This window comes from Trachypithecus francoisi, unplaced genomic scaffold, assembly GCF_009764315.1.
Source record: "Trachypithecus francoisi isolate TF-2019V2 unplaced genomic scaffold, Tfra_2.0 Lachesis_group17, whole genome shotgun sequence".
NCBI classification, from domain to species: Eukaryota; Metazoa; Chordata; class Mammalia; order Primates; family Cercopithecidae; genus Trachypithecus; species Trachypithecus francoisi.
Window position 1 is genome coordinate 71,139,447 of NW_022681462.1, and position 17,197 is coordinate 71,156,643.

The following is a 17,197-nucleotide window of genomic DNA, read 5'->3' on the forward strand; positions in this document are numbered from 1 at the left end:
CGCCCTATGTAAATGGAGAGTATATTTCCTGTTATAGCTGAAGTGTTTCCATTTGATTCAGTTCTAGGAAGTCAGCGTGAATCTACTTTATGTTCCCTGCCTCCAGACCCTATTCTCCTGCCTCCTGCCCACAACTCCTGGGCTCCAGTGATCTACCGCCTCGGCCTCCCAAAGTGCTGGGATTACAGGCGTGAATCATGGCGCCCGGCCAAAATGTAAATGAGTTCTCGTAAAGCAAAAAGAGGTATTGTGAGTAATAAAGCTGAACTATGAATTAAAATAGTTTTTGTATATGTGTGGTAGTCCAGATTATCTATAAATTTAATTACATTTTGTGGTCTGCTATGAATTGACTTAAAGGAATTTTCGGATAGGTCGTCTCATTCAAGGCCTCATTGTTGACAAGTTTCAATTTTTTGGAATTTAGTTCCTTGAGCTATAAATGAGAAGACTGGGCTGTATCTCAAAGGACACCGACAGCCAAAATAAGTTATGGCACAGGGAATTTGGCCAGGCCTGGATCAATCTTTGATGATAATAAAGAAGGAATTCACAAAGCAGAAACATTAACCGAGAGAAGAGAGTTCTCCATCTTTATTTGCAACCAGAGCATACACAATGTGTTTCCTGTCCTTTCCGCAAGTAGCCATGCGAAAGCGGGGAGGGGACAGAGGACAGGGACAGGATGTCTTTCCCTGACATGTCACTCAGCAGCCTAGATCTTTACATTTTTTCATGGCCATCAAGTCTGATAGCCCAGAAGTACGTCCTACAAAACGTAAGAATTCGGTAACTTGTTAGGGTGACAAAATAAGTGCTTAATTTCATTTGCATTTCTTAAATTGTTTTCAGGGGCCTTCCTTTCTGCCACTGTTGTAGTGTGAATTTATAGTGACATGTTATCAGACTTCGGAGAAGGAAAATATTTACAGGGAATCACTTAAAAGGAAAGGACTTTGGTGTACCTTTGGTAGGCGGATGCTGTTGCCAGTTGGCAGGTGAATCGTGAAACTGGGAACAGGACAAGTGAAAAAGGAGCGGAGCCAGGATATCTAAGACCGCGCTAGGGTGCAGAAAGGGAACTTGCTTTTTCAAGGGGGTGTAGCTACTAAGGCCTTGTGATATTTGATTATATGCCAATCTCTGATTACAGAAACGACGTCATTTATCTTCATATTCCCAGCGCGGGAGATAACTGATAATCAAAATATTTGTTCAATTAAGTGGAGTAAAAATGAGCGGGAGTAAGATAGGAAAAATGAGACAGAAAAAACAGAGTATCTGTTATTGGATGCTAAAACTTTTACAGGATTTACTGCAGGAGGACTGCAAAGGGAAAGAAACTTCAACAGAGCCGTTTTTTCAGATGGACTGTCAACAAATCACAATTTGGAAGCAGCAGTAGAAAGCTGCGGCGTTGTCTTAGAGAGGTGATCGGCGTTCCTTAGAAATGAAAACTGGTCAGGCAACAGGTTTGAGCCCCTCCAGTCAGAAAAGAAAGGCAGGAGCGACAGCGACCCGCAGATTGGCAGAATGGAGGAGGGTCTAGGGTGAGAGAAACTCCGAAGACTGAGCCCAAGCGAGAGCACGCAGGGCAGCTGGAGGGAGAACCCCCGTCCAGCGCCCGCACCGGGTAGCTCGCTTTGAGCCTGTTTCTTCATAGAACGGCCAGGAAGCCTTAAAAGATGTGCAGCTCGGGCTGGTATCTTAGCGTGATAACTTCCGTGTGTGTGTGTGTGTGAATGCAACAGGGAGCGCCGCCCGCGAACTTCCGCGTGCGAGGAAGGCTGGAGAGCTGCCAGCCCGCGCCCAGCTGGCCCCAGAGGAAATCCGCGCTCCTTGCCCAGCCGGCCCCCTCCGCGGCGAGCCGGGGCGGGGCGGGCCCGAGGCCACGCCCAAGCTGAGGCGCAGCCCTACAGGCCGCCCGGGCCGCGCTCGCCCGCGCTCCGCCCCGCGACTACATTTCCCGGCAAGCCCCGGGCCGCCAGCGCGCCGCAGTTGACCCATTTCCCGGCCCGTCACGGGCTCGGCCGGCCCCCGCGCCCAGGCGGCTGCTCCCTGCTGACTGGGGTGTGGGCGGGAGCGGCGGAGGGAGGAGGAGGCGCTGCTTGCCGCCGCTGTTGCCTCCGCTGCTGGGCGCCGGGGCAGCTTCCCGGGTATCTGCAGCCGCCATGGACGAGCAGGCGGGTCCCGGCGTTTTCTTCAGCAACAACCACCCGGGCGCCGGCGGTGCCAAGGGTCTCGGGCCTCTGGCGGAGGCTGCCGCGGCCGGCGACGGGGCGGCTGCGGCGGGGGCGGCCCGAGCCCAGTACAGTCTCCCGGGGATCCTGCACTTCCTGCAGCACGAGTGGGCCCGCTTCGAGGTGGAGAGAGCCCAGTGGGAGGTGGAGCGGGCGGAGCTGCAGGTAAAGACCCTCCCGGCCTGGCCGTCTTCATCCCGCCTCTTTGCTCCCTTCCGCCCCGCCCCGGACCCTTCTCCCCCTCCCCCAGCCTATTCGCGTCCCCTCCCCCTTTGCTGCCGCCCATCCCACCCGGAGCCCAGTCTCCTTCTCTTCGCCTTTTGCCTTTCACTGACCCCATCTCGACCCTGTTCTCACTCTCGCTCCTGGTGCGTTGTTTACCCTCCCCACGCCTGTTCGTCCGCACCATCCCACTCTTTAACTCCCAGGCTCATTTCAACTCTCTGGCCATCCTGCATCTCAGGGCTGCCCTCTCCGTTTACTAATTGGGCTGGCAGTAGTTTTGAGAGACGCGGAGCGGATCGTCCGCTGTCCTGGTGTGCCCCATCCTAGGTCTAGAGACAGTCTCCGCAGAACGTGCCGGCTTTGGCCCCTCTCTTCTTCAAGGAAAGTGATCAAGAAGACAACAGAAGTTGTGTCAGTGAGGCCTTGACTCGAGACGAGAAGTTGACGTTGGGCAAAAGTGTTATTCATATATCAGCTCCCTTTTTTATATATGTAAATGTCTCTTCCCCACTTTCTTCCGATCCCCCGGCCCCTTCCCACGTTTCTTTTAGGTATTTCCAATTAATGCATTTTGAACGAAGGACCTACATGATTGCAGTCAGAGAGAATGGTTAAGAGATGGTTCCTGTTCTCAGAATCTGAAACTTCCCACGGGTTAATTTTATGTTCAGTGTTTTGGGAGATTTTCTTGTCGTTTAAAAGGAACTAAAGGGGCTTTGAAGTTAGTTACATTGCCTTGCATAATCTGCAAGATAAAGTATATCCAGGGAGGAGATATTGTGGGCTCTGAAAAGAATGAAAGTGAGGCTGATACTTTACAGGCCATTCAGAATTGGTGAATAGGTTTTCAGTGGTTCTTCTTAAAACTTCCAGGACATACGCACCAATTTCAAAAGGAACTTAAAGAACTATGAATAGTTGTGCCTTTCTGTTTTACGGGCTAAGCCTGTATACTTATGAAATTTGACTATAGTTTTAGTTGGCGAAACACTTGAGTTTAAAATGCTACCCAGTGTGTCACTTTTTTTGGTAACATGTATTTTCTTTGGCACTTAAAAAAAAAAGAAGAGGAGAAATCTGTTAAATAGAATCATGTGCTGGAACAGGCTCTGTGGTGTAGTGGAAGTGGCTATGGAAAGAGCGAACACACAGGTCTGTAGTAGACAAGGTTATAGTAAAGGGCTGTGTTTGTTGCTGCCTCTGTGACCTTGAGGAAATCCTTTAACCTCTCTGGGTTTCAGTTTTATCATTTATTTATTCAGCACCTGTGTATTGAGTGCCAGCTCTGTGTCTAGGCCCTGTGATTTTAAAAAACCGACTAAGCTTCTGCCCTCATGGAGTTTATGTTTTAGTGGAGAGGCAAACAGTCGAGCAAATGCGCCTGTAGAATATAATGGCTTACAGTGGCAACTGCTGTAAGGAAGAAATAAGTCAGAGTTCAGGAATAGAGTGTGATAGGGGCAGCTATTTTAGATGGGGTGGTCAGGGTAGGCCTCTGAGAGATGACAAATGAGCAGTTTAATGAAGTTAGGGAGTGGCCGGTAGTTCCTATGATTCTTTGTAAGTCTGTAGTTATATGTTTATATTATTTGGCAACTTTTTCATCCCTACTGTTACGTTGCTGTAGTATTTAGTCGATCTAGTCTATCTGATATTTGCAAGTCTTCTTTGACCTTGTCTATGTACTTTCCAACAAATTGGAATACTTACAGATTGATCTTTATTAGCAGTACCTTCTAGAAAGGTGTGGATTTCAGGCTTCAAGGAAATGTTAAAGGCAAAGTTTAATGTTGTGCGCTTGTGGGGAATGATTTTTGTATTAGCTACTTAAAATTTAATTTCTTTTCCAGTTTTGGGAATGAAAGATAAGTCACACTAATTTGGTAAAAGCAAAAATAAAAACAAAAACAAAACCACACCAGAAAACAATGCTTACTTTTCTACCTGTAGAAGTTGGAGAATTCCAACCCATCCTCCCCCCCTACTCACTTTTCAATTTACCAGCAGCTGTAGTTGATCTTCAGTTTTTATGCACACATCCACAAACAATTGTTTGTGGCAAATGTTTATGAATTTAAGATAGCTTTCCCATGGGTGCTTATCATATTAAAGAGACTCCTGTTTTTTTTTTCTTTTCCTTTTATTGGAGAGAGGGTCTCACTCTGTTGCCCAGGCTGGTGTGCAGTGGCACAGTCTTGGCTCACTGCAACCTCCGCCTCCTAGGTTTAAGCAATTCTTCTGTCTCAGCCTCCCAAGTAGCTGGGATCACAGGCATGTGCCACCATGCCTGGCTAATTTTTGTGTTTTTATAGAGACGGAGTTTCACAATGTTAGCCAGGTTGGTCTTGAACTACTGACCTCAGTAATCTGCCTGCCTCAGCCTCCCAAAGTGCTGGTATTACAGGCGTGAGCCACTGTGCCCTCCAAGGACACTACTTTTTTAAGAGTATCTTTTGTTTTGTGCTCAAATTAAATTAATCTTCCACAGAGAAACTTTAAAAATGTATCATTTTCCTAACAGAATGAGTATGATGTATTTTGAGGGGAAGAGTTTGCAGTAATCTCTGGTCTTTGTCCCCCCTTATTAGTGTAATTGGAAAAAAAATTACTTCTTTACCGTCATTACTTTGAATCTTCTTCATTTTTCTTTTGCTACTGGAATTTTCTTAGAGACACAATAGGAAGTAAAATAGTTGAATGCATTGTGATGAAGTACGAATCAGTTGGTGTCTTCCTTTTAATTTTTAAATCTCTTCCTAAGCCATTAACACCAGAGTCAACACAAATACCTTTACGATTAAGTCAAATTGGCCCCTTCAAGAACCTGTCAGTCCTGCTCTTTCAGGTTGCCAGGGAAGAGTTGTGAAAGGCAATCCCAGCTCTCATCTACCTGGCCTGCCTTTACTGCTTCCTCCCTCCTTCAGATCTTAGGAGTAAGGAAACAGCCACGTTTTACCAAAAAACCTATTTATTTGTCATTTATTTCACTCTTGCCCATTTTAGTTGATAAATTCTTTTATTTTTGGTAATGCTCCCCTCCTCACATCCAGTTGAGATTAGGCATCAGTTCATGGGGGGAAAAAAGAATGATTAAGATTATTAGTGAGCTTTACATTTGTGAAAGGAATTGGAGAAGGAATACTAATAATATTTGAGAAAAATTTCTGTACGTGAGGTGTTGTGCTAGATGACCTCGAAGAAACATGCAGTCTAGTTATTAGTATGATATAACTTGTAGAAGAATCAGAGTGTTTATCATTTGGGGAGAAGGCTAATTTCTTTAGAATAGTGAAGGAGAGGCCGGGCGTGGTGGCTCACACCTGTAATCCCAGCACTTTGGGAGGCCAAGGCAGGCGAATCACGAGGTCAAGAGATCGAGACCATCCTGGCCAACATGGTGAAACCTTGTCTCTACTAAAAATACAAAAATTAGCTGAGTGTGGTGGTGTGTGCTGGAGGCTGAGGCAGGAGAATCACTTGAACCTGGGAGGTGGAGGTTGCAGTGAGCCGAGATCGTGCCACTGCACTCCAGCCTGGCGACAGAGTAAGACTCCATCTCAAAAAAAAAAAAAAAAAAAAATAGGTGAAGGAGAGAAGAGCTAGCAATGAATGGGGAGAATAGTAGCAAGAGGAAATAACTTTATGAGGTCATGAGAACCTAAGGCTCAGTATTTGAAGATCTCTGACTTATGAGAAAGCAGGCATGTAAATAAAAAATAAACAATGTTGGCTCCAGATTTTGATATGTGTGTGGTGTGTGATATAGGAGAGGCCCTGATATTTACCTGGAAGTGTTAGAGTTGTATGGAAAAGGTGGCAAGATTGAGTAGCTTAGGGCATGTAGTGTGGAGGCTGTATGCTGGAGTTTTGGCATTAATAATTTGTATTTTCTGGGTTTTGGCATTAATAATTTGCATTTTCACTCCCCACATATTTTTCAAGCGTCTACTTCATGCCAGGCCTTGTTCTAGACACTGGAGATACAATAACAAAAATACAGATCTTGCCCTTATGAGGCTTAAATTGTTGAGGCAGACAGACAGTGATAAATAAATACATAGAATGTTGGGAAGGAAAATATGAGGGTTTCAGAGGGTGGAATGGGGAAGAAAGGATTCACTGATAAGATGCCATTCGAGCTAAGACCTTTAAAGGTGATATCTAAGGTGAGGAGAGAGCTTTCTAGACAGAAGGAACAGCTGGGGGAAGGGAGCATGCTTGGAATATTTAAGGAGTATCAAGGAGGTAAAAGTGGCTAGAGTAGAGGAAGAGAATGGAAGAAGTCATGTCAAACAGGTAGTAATGGAAGAAGTTGTGTCAGACAGGGTCTTGCCCATTGTAAGGACTTTGGCTTTATACCTCAGCAAGATGAGCAGCCATCGGAATGTTTTAAGCAAAAGAGTGAAACCATCTTTAAAAGGGACCCCTTGTAAGGATTCAGAATAGACTTGGAGGGAAAATAAGTAGAAGCAGCAGGGGGACTAGTTAGGAGGCTACTTTAATAAATCCAGGCAGAAGATGAACTAAAGTGGTAGTGATAATATATGTGAATATGTATTTTGATACATATTCAAAATACAGGATTCTGAATACATTTTTGAAGGTAGAGCCAACAAGATGTGCTAAAGGATAGAATGTGGGGTTTGAGAAAAAGGGGAGTCAAAGATGACTCAACAGTATTTAGAGGGCCAGGCGCAGTGGCTCAAAACCTGTAATCCCAGTACTTTGGGAGGCTGAGGCAGGAGGATCACTTGAGCCTAGGGGTTCAAGACCAGCCAGGGCAACATGGCAAAACCCCATCTCCAGAAAAAGAATTTTTTAAAATTAACTGGGTGTGATGGTGTTCACCTGTAGTCCCAGCTACTTGGGAGTCTGAGGTGGGAGGATTGCTTGGGCCTGGGAGGTTGAAGCTGCAGTGAGTCATGATCACTCCACTGCACTCCAGCCTGGGCAACAGAAGGAGACCCTGTCTCAGAAAAAAAAAAAAATAAGTGCTGCCTGGGCAACATGGTGAAGCCCCATCTCTACAAAAAATTCAGAAAATTAGGTGGGTGCATTGGCATGCGTCTGTGGTCCCAGCTACTTGTGAGGTTAAGGTGCGAGGATTGTTTGAGCCCTGGAGATCAAGGCTGCAGTGCGTTATGATCGCGCCTCTGCCCTCTAGCCTGGGTGCCAGAGTGAGGCCCTGTCTCAAAACAAATCAATCAAACAAGCAAACAAACAAAAATATATGTATATAGAGAGAATGAGCAGCCTCATGGGACAGCTGAGAAGATTTACTGAGCTTTTTAATGGAAAACATACATACTTAAAATGAGTTTGTCTTTACTATTGTGACTGTTATTTATAATTATCACAAAAGGCAGTATGGCAGAGACTTGGGCTTAAAATTCTTGCTTTAAAACTTACTATTGTATTTTATGCCTAAAATACATATTTGCCATGATTCTGATCTCTCAGAGCCTTAGTTTCCTCATGTGTAAGATGAGAATAACAAATTACCTTGTGAGAATTAAATTAAGATAATTTAAAGTACTTAGCAGAGGAATGGTACATAACATAAAGTAAGTGCTTAATAAATAAATGGTTGCAGATGCATGATGCTAAACTTTTGCTCTCGGTTATCTCCTCATCCCCAGAGAAAAGCATAATCTTCAGTCATGAATTTTTCTGAGGCTAGAGCATACAAGTGCCATCCTGAGGCCATGCAGTATAATGTTCTGGGACTAAAAGATATTTGATGGGAGTGAATGCTTGCCTTCAGTGTCAGCCTCAACATTGAGGATATACTTCAAGAATATTTGCTTTCCTTAATAACCTAGTAGGTATCTGTTACCTTGGAATTCATATAAACTTTTCTGAATGTGTTTATCTTAACTTTGCATTACATCATGGGTAACAAATTGTGTAAATTTACTAACCACATTATAAAATGAATCCTACACTTTATTTGGCTCTTTAAACCACTTTCTTTACATTTGGAGGAGGCGAACCCCATTGTGGTATGGTATAATTTTGTCAGCGGGTTCGTTTTTCATTCTATTCATATTCTTGATAATTTCATAATCTTTATATTTTAGAAAGGTTATAGAAGCTTTAATCTTTTAAAACATATCCTATTATATGTCTCTTCAGTTCAGTGTTTCTCAACCTTAGATATAATATTAGAATAATCAGAGGGAACACTTAAAAATACCAATGCCCTGGATTGTACCCCAGATCAATTAAATCAAAATCTTAGGAATGAGGACCCCTAGCATTAGTATATTTTGAGTTCCCCAGTATGCAGCAAGGGTTGAGAACCACTGCTTTAGTTGTTTTTTCTGTTTTTACATATCTATAAAAGTTTGGTGATTTCAACACGTCTATTAGTATTCCATATATGGTTGGCTTTTTATAGAATTTGGGATATAATTTCTTTTTCCATTGTTCTTTCTGATGATAGCTAGCATTTTATTTTTAGGCAGTAGAATATTATAATTTGAATCACCTCCTTCTGACTGAGATGTACTGACAGAGTAATCTTTGAGCTGGAATGAACTTTGGAAATAATCAGGTCAATTAGGTAAAGTGAGGTTCAGAGAGAGGCTGAATGACCAAGAATGAAATAGGTTTTGTACAAGCTGTCACTTACATCTCCAGATATCTTTAGTTTTATTTTTTCATATTTTTTGTCTAGGGGCCAGGCTAATCATCTGTATTGTTCCAATTTGAGTATATGTACTCCCACAGCCAGCACTCTTTACAGTTTTCTTTTTTTTTTTTTTTTTTTGAGGCGGAGTCTCGCTCTGTCACCTGGACTGGAGTGCAGTGGCCAGATCTCAGCTCACTGCAAGCTCCGCCTCCCGGGTTTACGCCATTCTCCTGCCTCAGCCTCCTGAGTAGCTGGGACTACAGGTGCCCGCCACCTCGCCCGGCTAGTTTTTGTATTTTTAGTAGAGACGGGGTTTCACCGTGTTAGCTAGGATGGTCTCGATCTCCTGACCTCGTGATCCGCCCGTCTCGGCCTCCCAAAGTGCTGGGATTACAGGCTTGAGCCACCGGGCCCAGCCTACAGTTTTCTTTAAAGCCCTTTTAGATACACTGTATCATTTAACCTGTACAACCTTCTGAGGTAAGCAGAGCCACACTGATGATTATTTATTTATTTTTTTAAATAACAGACATAAAGATGTTACTGTGTTTTACTGCTTTCCAGCTTATTTTATTGGTTACATTTGAGATTTTCTCTGTCTTTGGTGTTCTGTAGTTTCATTATGATGTGTCACAGTATAGATTTCTTTTTTTTAAGGTGGAATCTAGCTGTGTTGCCCAGGCTGTAGTGCAGTGGCACGATCTCGGCTCACTGCAACCACCACCTCCCAGATTCAAGCGATTCTCCTGCCTCAGCCTTCTGAGTAGCTGGGATTACAGGTGTGCGCCACCACGCCCAGCTAATTTTTTGTATTTTTAGTAGAGATGGGGCTTCACTGTGTCAGCCAGGATGGTCGTCTCCTGACCTCGTGATCTGCCCGCCTCAGCCTCCCAAGTGTTGGGATTACAGGCGTGAGCCACTACACCCAGCCTAGATTTCTTTTTATTTTGTTTGGGACTTCATTAGACTCCTTGAATTTGTGGATTGACTTCTCATTAGTTCTGCACATTTCTCACTTGCTGTCTTGTTAGGTTTGTCCTTGATTGCATTTTACTTTCTTCTCCTTTTGGGTTTTTGATTTCATGATCTTATGGCTTCTCCATTATCTGTGCTGTATTTTCCGACTTTTTATCTTTCCATGCTTTATTCTTGATAATTTATTCTGACTTATTTTCCAGTCTGTAAATGACTTATCTTCCAGTCCATTAGTTTTCTCTTCAGTTGAGTCTAATTTCTTAAAACCATCCACTGAATTTTTAGTTTTGGTTATTGTTGAAGTTCATTTTGGTTTCTTTTCAAATCTGCTCAGTCATTTCTTAAAAAAATATTGTTCTGTTCTCTGCAGATGTTTTCAGTGTCATCTTTAATTCTTTAAATGTAGTAAGTAGTTATTTTTTAGTGTCTCTGCACTTCTTTTATCTGAGGTCTTAGAGGTGCCTTTGTGTGGTCTGTTGTTTCTGCTGGTTCTTGCTCATGACGACTTGTTCCCTTGTATCCTTAGTTTATCTTCGTGTGCTGTCTACTGTCCTTGAAAAACTGTGAGACTGGACAGGCACAGTGGGTCATGCCTGTAATACCAGCACTTTGGGAGGCTGAGGCAGGCGGATCACCTGAGGTCCGGAGTTCGAGACCAGCTTGGCCAATGTGGTGAAACCCTGTCTCTACTAAAAATATAAAAATTAGCTGGAGGTGGTGGTGGGTACCTGTAATCCCAGCTACTTAGGAGGCTGAGGCAGGAGAATTACCTGAACCCAGGAGGCAGAGGTTGCAGTGAGCCGAGATTGCACCCCTGCAATCCAGCCTGGGTGACAGAGACTTCATCTCAAAAAGAAGAAAAAGAAAAACTGCAAGACTAATCTGAGCTCTCAGATAAAGGTATCTTCTTCAGAAAGGTTTTTTTTTTTTTTTGCATTTGCTTCTGGTAGATGTCTAGAGTTATTACCAGTCTAGAACCACTTTATTTTTCTTGTTTTTTTGAGACAGTCTTACTGCCACCCAGGCTGGAGTGCAGTGGTTTGATCTTGGCTCACTGCAACCTCTGCCTTCCAGGTTCAAGCGATTCTCATGCCTCAGCCTCCAGAGTGGTTGGAATTATAGGTGTGCACCACCACACCTGTCTAATTTTTGTATTTTTAGTAGAGACGAGGTTTTGCCATGTTTGCCAGGCTGGTCTTGCCAGGCCTCAAGTGATCTGCCCGCCTCTGCCTCCCAAAATGCTGGGATTACAGATGTGAGCCACTGCGCCCGGCCCAGAATCACTTTAAAGTAAATGCATTACTTTAGATGTTTGGGCCACCTAGCTGATGTGAGTTTTGGTTGTGAATACATTTGAGGGCCAATATGCTTCTGTTTCATCTTTGCTTTGAAGACATAAGCCCTTTAGGGTCCTAGCTAAATGTGAGGTATATCACCTATTAGACTGTACACTCTGGAGGATTGGGCTGTTTGATTTTTGCTCCTTGGGTCCTGGCTGTTTGTTCTGATTGTCCAATATCCTAAGGGCAAAAATGGCTTTTTGTTCCCTTACCTCACTGGGTTCCCATTTTCTCTTTTATTTTGGCCAGATAATTCCTTGCTATTTTTGTGTTGCTTTTAAGAAAATTGTGGGCCGGGCGCGGTGGCTCAAGCCTGTAATCCCAGCACTTTGGGAGGCCGAGACGGGCGGATCACGAGGTCAGGAGATCGAGACCATCCTGGCTAACATGGTGAAACCCCGTCTCTACTAAAAAATACAAAAAAAACTAGCCGGGCGACGTGGCGGGCGCCTGTAGTCCCAGCTGCTTGGGAGGCTGAGGCAGGAGAATGGCGTAAACCCAGGAGGCGGAGCTTGCAGTGAGCTGAGACCCGGCCACTGCACTCCAGCCTGGGCGGCAGAGCAAGACTCCGTCTCAAAAAAAAAAAAAAGAAAATTGTGAAAATATTTTGTCCAGAATTTTTGGCTGTGTTCAGTGGAAGAATTGCTGTTGGGCACCGTAACTGGAAACTGAATTCTCTTATTTTACTTTCAAAATCTGACAAATAAGAATGGCCCTACAAATTTTTTGGGGAGAAATAATATTGTCAGCACTTCTTTATCAAGACATGTACCTATTTAGTCCTGAACTTTATTTCTAAATCTACGTTTTTTTGAATGGTTAAAAAAAAAAACTACTTTTTTTTGAAGGGAGACCTACAGTTTTTCTCCAAAATCTTGGTAACTGAAGCAGAGTTTAAAACAAACAAAACCCTTTGCTATGCAGTCTTTAAAAGGTGTTTGAAAGTTCAGATAATCTGGATAGAGTCCCCTTTGCCAGCCTGCTGTCTCCCTGATGTCAGCTATACTTTTGATTTACTAATGTGTGTAGCATCCAGGTTTCAATTCTGGGCCATTAGAAATAAAGTTGTCCTTGGACCTCTGGAGTTTCTTGCCTTGGTGGCCAATTTGACAGAACAATCTATTGACCATCATAAATTGGATAGTGGAAAGTATGGGTGTCAGAGTCAGACATCTCTATCACTTTCAGTTTACAATTTTTCTAGGCCTCATTTTTGTAAAATGTGAGTGATAATTTCCCTACTAAGCAGGATCACTGTAAGGTTTAAAAAAAGATAGACTATGTAAAATATGTGATATATGATGGGTGTCCAGTAAGTGGTTTGCTTTTTTGTTGGTTGAGATTTCTATGGACAGAAGGCATTAGATTTATTATTTATATAAGTCCGTAGAAGCCAAGAACCAGTTTCAGTGATCCGTTTATCATAGTAGTACTTACATTCCCTTTGTCCTCTAAGTACAGGTTGAGCATCCCTAATCCAAAAACCCTAAATTCAAAATGCTTCCAAATCTAAAACTTTTTGAGTGTTGACATGATGTCATAAGTGGAAAAATCCATACCTGACCTCGTGTGGCAGGTTGCAGTCAAAAAGCAGGTGCACAACAGAATTTAGTATCCTGTAGGGAAAAATAAAATTACCTTTAAACTGTGTGTATAGGGTATATATGAAACATAAATTAATTTTGTGTTTAGACTTGGGCCCCAGGATACCTCATTAGGTATATGCAAATATTCCAAAATCTGAAATCCAAAATACTTCTGGTCCCAAGCATTTCATATAAGGGGTACTCAATCTGTAGTGGTTTGAGGACAATGAATTGTGTGTTGGAAGTAGGGAACAGGCTAGAGATGGCAAAAGTAAAGTGGTGATAGCTTGTAGACATTAAGGACTGGACGTAGTAATCAAGGCAGATTTGGAGTTCAGGAGAGAAGCTCGAGGCAAAAGAGAAACTGAGGAAGGGGTTAGAAGGGGAGAACAGACAGAAGAAGGGAGGAGAGGGGTGGAAAGAGCAGAGCAGAGGAGAAACTGCACACATTAACCTGTTCTTAACTCTGCAAGGATGTCTTACCTTTATTTTTCATTTCAGCACTTGTAGAATCCTAGGGCTGGCAGGGATACACACGCATGCACATGCACATATGCACACATGTGCACTGCCCTCCTCCCTCGATTTTCTTTCTTCATTAGACTAAGAATATTTTACCTCAGAGGGACCTTAGAATTTAAGTAATCTCATCCCCCGTTTCATCAGTTAGGGCTAGAGAAAGGAAGTGACGTTTCTCAGGTCACTCTGTGAATTGGTTTAGTCTTAGTTTAGAATCCAGGAGTCCTAGTAGCCAGGCCGGGGCGTTGCTCCCTGTACCATATCCTCTCCTTTTGTTGATCCTTCACTCTGTGTAGCTGCTTCTGACCCGAAGGAGCCAAGTGAATTTTAATACTTAGATGATTAAGTATGGTTTGAATAGCTGTCATAATTTAAAATCTTATCACTTATTATTTGAAGTTTTTTTTCAAGTAAAATAATTTAGTGAAATAGTATAGTAAGGGGTTCAGGAAAGTCTAACAATTTGTGTTTCTCAGAAGTGTTTAACAGTGTTCTTGGGCCGGGCACAGTGGCTTATGCCTTTAATCCCACCACTTTGGGAGGCCAAGGCGGGCGGACCACCTGAAGTCAGGAATTTGAGACCAGCCCAGCTAACATGGTGAAACCCCGTTTCTACTAAAAATACAAAAAATTAGCTGGACATCATGGTGCGTGCCTGCAATCCCATTTATTCGGGAGGCTGAGGCAGGGAGGATCGCTTGAACCCAGGAGGCAGAGGTTGCAGTGAGCTGAGATCAAGCCATTGCACTCTAGCTTGGGCAATAAGAGTGAAACTCTGTCTCCAAAAAAAAAAAAAAAATGTAGTTCTCTCATTTCTTTAAATAATTTTATTTTTGTGTAGGGTTTACTGAAATAAAATCCTTATTTCATCTTAAAAAATCTACAAATTTGGAGCTTTTTTTTTTTTTTTTTTTCTGGTTGAGACAGAGTCTTACTCTGTCGTCCAGGCTGGAGTGCAATGGCGCAATCTCGACTCACTGCAGCCTCTGCCTACTGGATTCAAGCAATTCTGCCTCAGCCTCCCAAGTAGCTGGGATTACAGGTGCCCATCACCACACCTAATTAATTTTTTCTATTTTTAGTAGAGACGTGGTGGGAAGGTTTCACCATGTTGGCCAGGCTGGTCTTGAACTCCTGGCCTCAAGTGATCCATCTGCCTCAGCCTCCCAAAGTGCTGGGATTACAGGCATGAGCCACCACGCCCAGCCAAATTTGGAGCTTTTTTAGCTTGCTCCAAGGGTAGCTTGGATATACATTTCTGTATATACATTTTAATATAGTTTGTTTTTATTGATCATATGTCAAATATTGTGATCTTTGATACATAAAAGATCGGGCACTTTGATTTTTAAGTCATTTTTAATTTTATGTTATTTGATGAACCTAAAAATTTGATGTTTAGTTTGTTAATTTAAATTTAATTTTATTTTATTATTATTTTTTTTTTGTCGAGACGGAGTCTCGCTCTGTCGCCCAGGCTGGAGTGCAGTGGCCGGATCTCAGCTCACTGCAAGCTCCGCCTCCTGGGTTTACGCCATTCTCCTGCCTCAGCCTCCCGAGTAGCTGGGACTACAGGCGCCCGCCACCTCGCCCGGCTAGTTTTTTGTATTTTTAGTAGAGACGGGGTTTCACCATGTTAGCCAGGATGGTCTCGATCTCCTGACCTCGTGATCCGCCCGTCTCGGCCTCCCAAAGTGCTGGGATTACAGGCTTGAGCCACTGCGCCCGGCCTTAATTTTTATTTTAAAGAGACTGGGTCTCTGTTGCTATGCTGCCCAGGCTGGAGTACAGTAACTCTTCATAGGCATACTGATAGTTCACTGCAGCCTCACACTCCTGGCTCAGTTGATCCTCCTGCGTCAGCCTCCAGAGTAGCTGGGATTACAGTCTTGACCCACTACATCTGGTTATTAGTCTATTTTTAGGCTGTTTTACATATGCTATGGTAGAACAGAATAGTATGTTATTGAGAACCCGCTCCTGATGTTTAACGTGGGTTCTTTTCTATTTCCTAAGTGTCTCAGCTGGTTTGAGAAATAAATGGAAAGAGCACAAGAGAGAGAAATTTAAAGCTGGGTGTCCAGGGGAGACATCACATGTCGACAGGATCCGTGATGTTCCCCAAGCCGTAAAACCAGCAAGTTTTTATTAGCTGTTTTCAAAAGGAGAGGGAGTGCATGAATAGGGTGTGGGTTACAGAGATCACATACTTCACAAGGTAATAAGATATCACAAGGCAAATGGAGGCAGGGCGAGATCACAGGACCACCAGATGAGGCGAAATTAAAATTGCTAATGAAGTTTCGGCACTGTCGTTGATAACATCTTATCAGGAAACAGGGTTTGAGAGCAGACAACCAGTCTGTCCAAAATTTATTAGGTGGGAGCGCTACAGGAGACCAGGGCTTATTTCATCTCTTTGGCTTCCACCATAAAAGACGGCACGTCTTAAAGGGGCCATCTATAAGCCTACCTTCAGGGCGCATTCTCTTTCTCAGGGATGTTCCTTGCTGAGAAAAAGAATTCAGCGATATTTCTCCTTTTGCTTTTGGAAGCAGCCAGTTCAAAGTTACCTCTCTTGTTCCCTGAACATCGCTGTTATCCTGTTCTTTTTTCAAGATGCCCAGATTTCATATTGTTCAAACACACATGCTCTACAAACAATTTGTGCAGCTGACACAATCCTCAGGGTCCTGAGGCTACATTCATCCTCCTTAGTTTACGAAGAAGATGACGGGATTAAGAGATTAAAGACAAGACAGGCATAGGAAATCACAAGGGTATTGATTGGGGAAGTGATAAGTGTCCATGAAATCTTCACAATTTATATTCAGAGATTGCAGTAAAGACAGGTGTAAGAAATTATGAAAGTATTAATTTGGGGAACTAATAAATATCCATGAAATCTTCACAATTTATGTTCTTCTGCCGCGGCTTTAGCCGGTCCCTCCCTTTGGGCCCCCTGACTTCTCGCAGCAGTATGTCAGCTGTGTATTTGCTCCTATGCAGAAAGTTATTTGACAAAATAAGATCACTCCGGTAGACTTAATGCTGTTTTTTGTTAAAAATAAAGTACCTTGGCCGGGCACGGTGGCTCACGCCTGTAATCCTAGCACTTTGGGAGGCCGAGGCAGGCGGATCATGAGGTCAGGAGATTGAGACCATCCTGGCTAACACGTGAAACCCCGTTTCTACTAAAAATACAAAAAATTAGCTGGGCATGGTGGCGGGCGCCTGTAGTCCCAGCTACTTGGGAGGCTGAGTCAGGATAATGGTGTGAACCCGGAAGGTGGAGCTTGCAGTTAGCCGAGATTGTGCCACTGCACTCCAGCCTGGGTGACAGAGCAAGACGCCGTCTCAAAAAAAAAAAAAAAGTACCTTATCTGAATAAGATAATGGAATATTATAAAACATTGATATGTAAGAAGGAAAATTTATTATAGAATTGACTGGAAGCAGTGTGGCAGAAGACAGAAGCAGTAGGTATTTTGTTTTGTAGATGAGATGGACAGAAAAATAAGGGAATAAGAACCCTGGAATTAAGGTGAACTGGGGAAGTATTGAATAAGGTTGGGTGAAATAGGTATTTTGGGTGTGGCAAATATGCATCACAACCAGAAAGATTCAAGGCAAGGACCGGGGGAATGTTTCATTACTGAACACACAGGTTTCATTAGC

At 43.3% G+C, this 17,197-nt stretch overlaps 1 protein-coding gene across 5 annotated transcripts in view; it reads left to right on the forward strand.

Annotated features, from left to right (window-relative positions):
• Positions 1 to 2,009: 2,009 nt before the first annotated feature.
• STRN (striatin) overlaps positions 2,010 to 17,197 on the forward strand; it is a 139,753-nt gene continuing 124,565 nt past the window's right edge. For 3 of the 5 annotated variants that reach the window (XM_033176045.1, XM_033176046.1, XM_033176043.1), the window contains exon 1: positions 2,010 to 2,405. In XM_033176045.1, the coding sequence (XP_033031936.1) occupies positions 2,172 to 2,405 (234 nt within the window). In that variant the 5' untranslated portion in view covers positions 2,010 to 2,171. The remainder of the gene's footprint in view (positions 2,406 to 17,197) is intronic. The other 2 variants (XM_033176041.1, XM_033176042.1) reach the window with 2 other exon arrangements.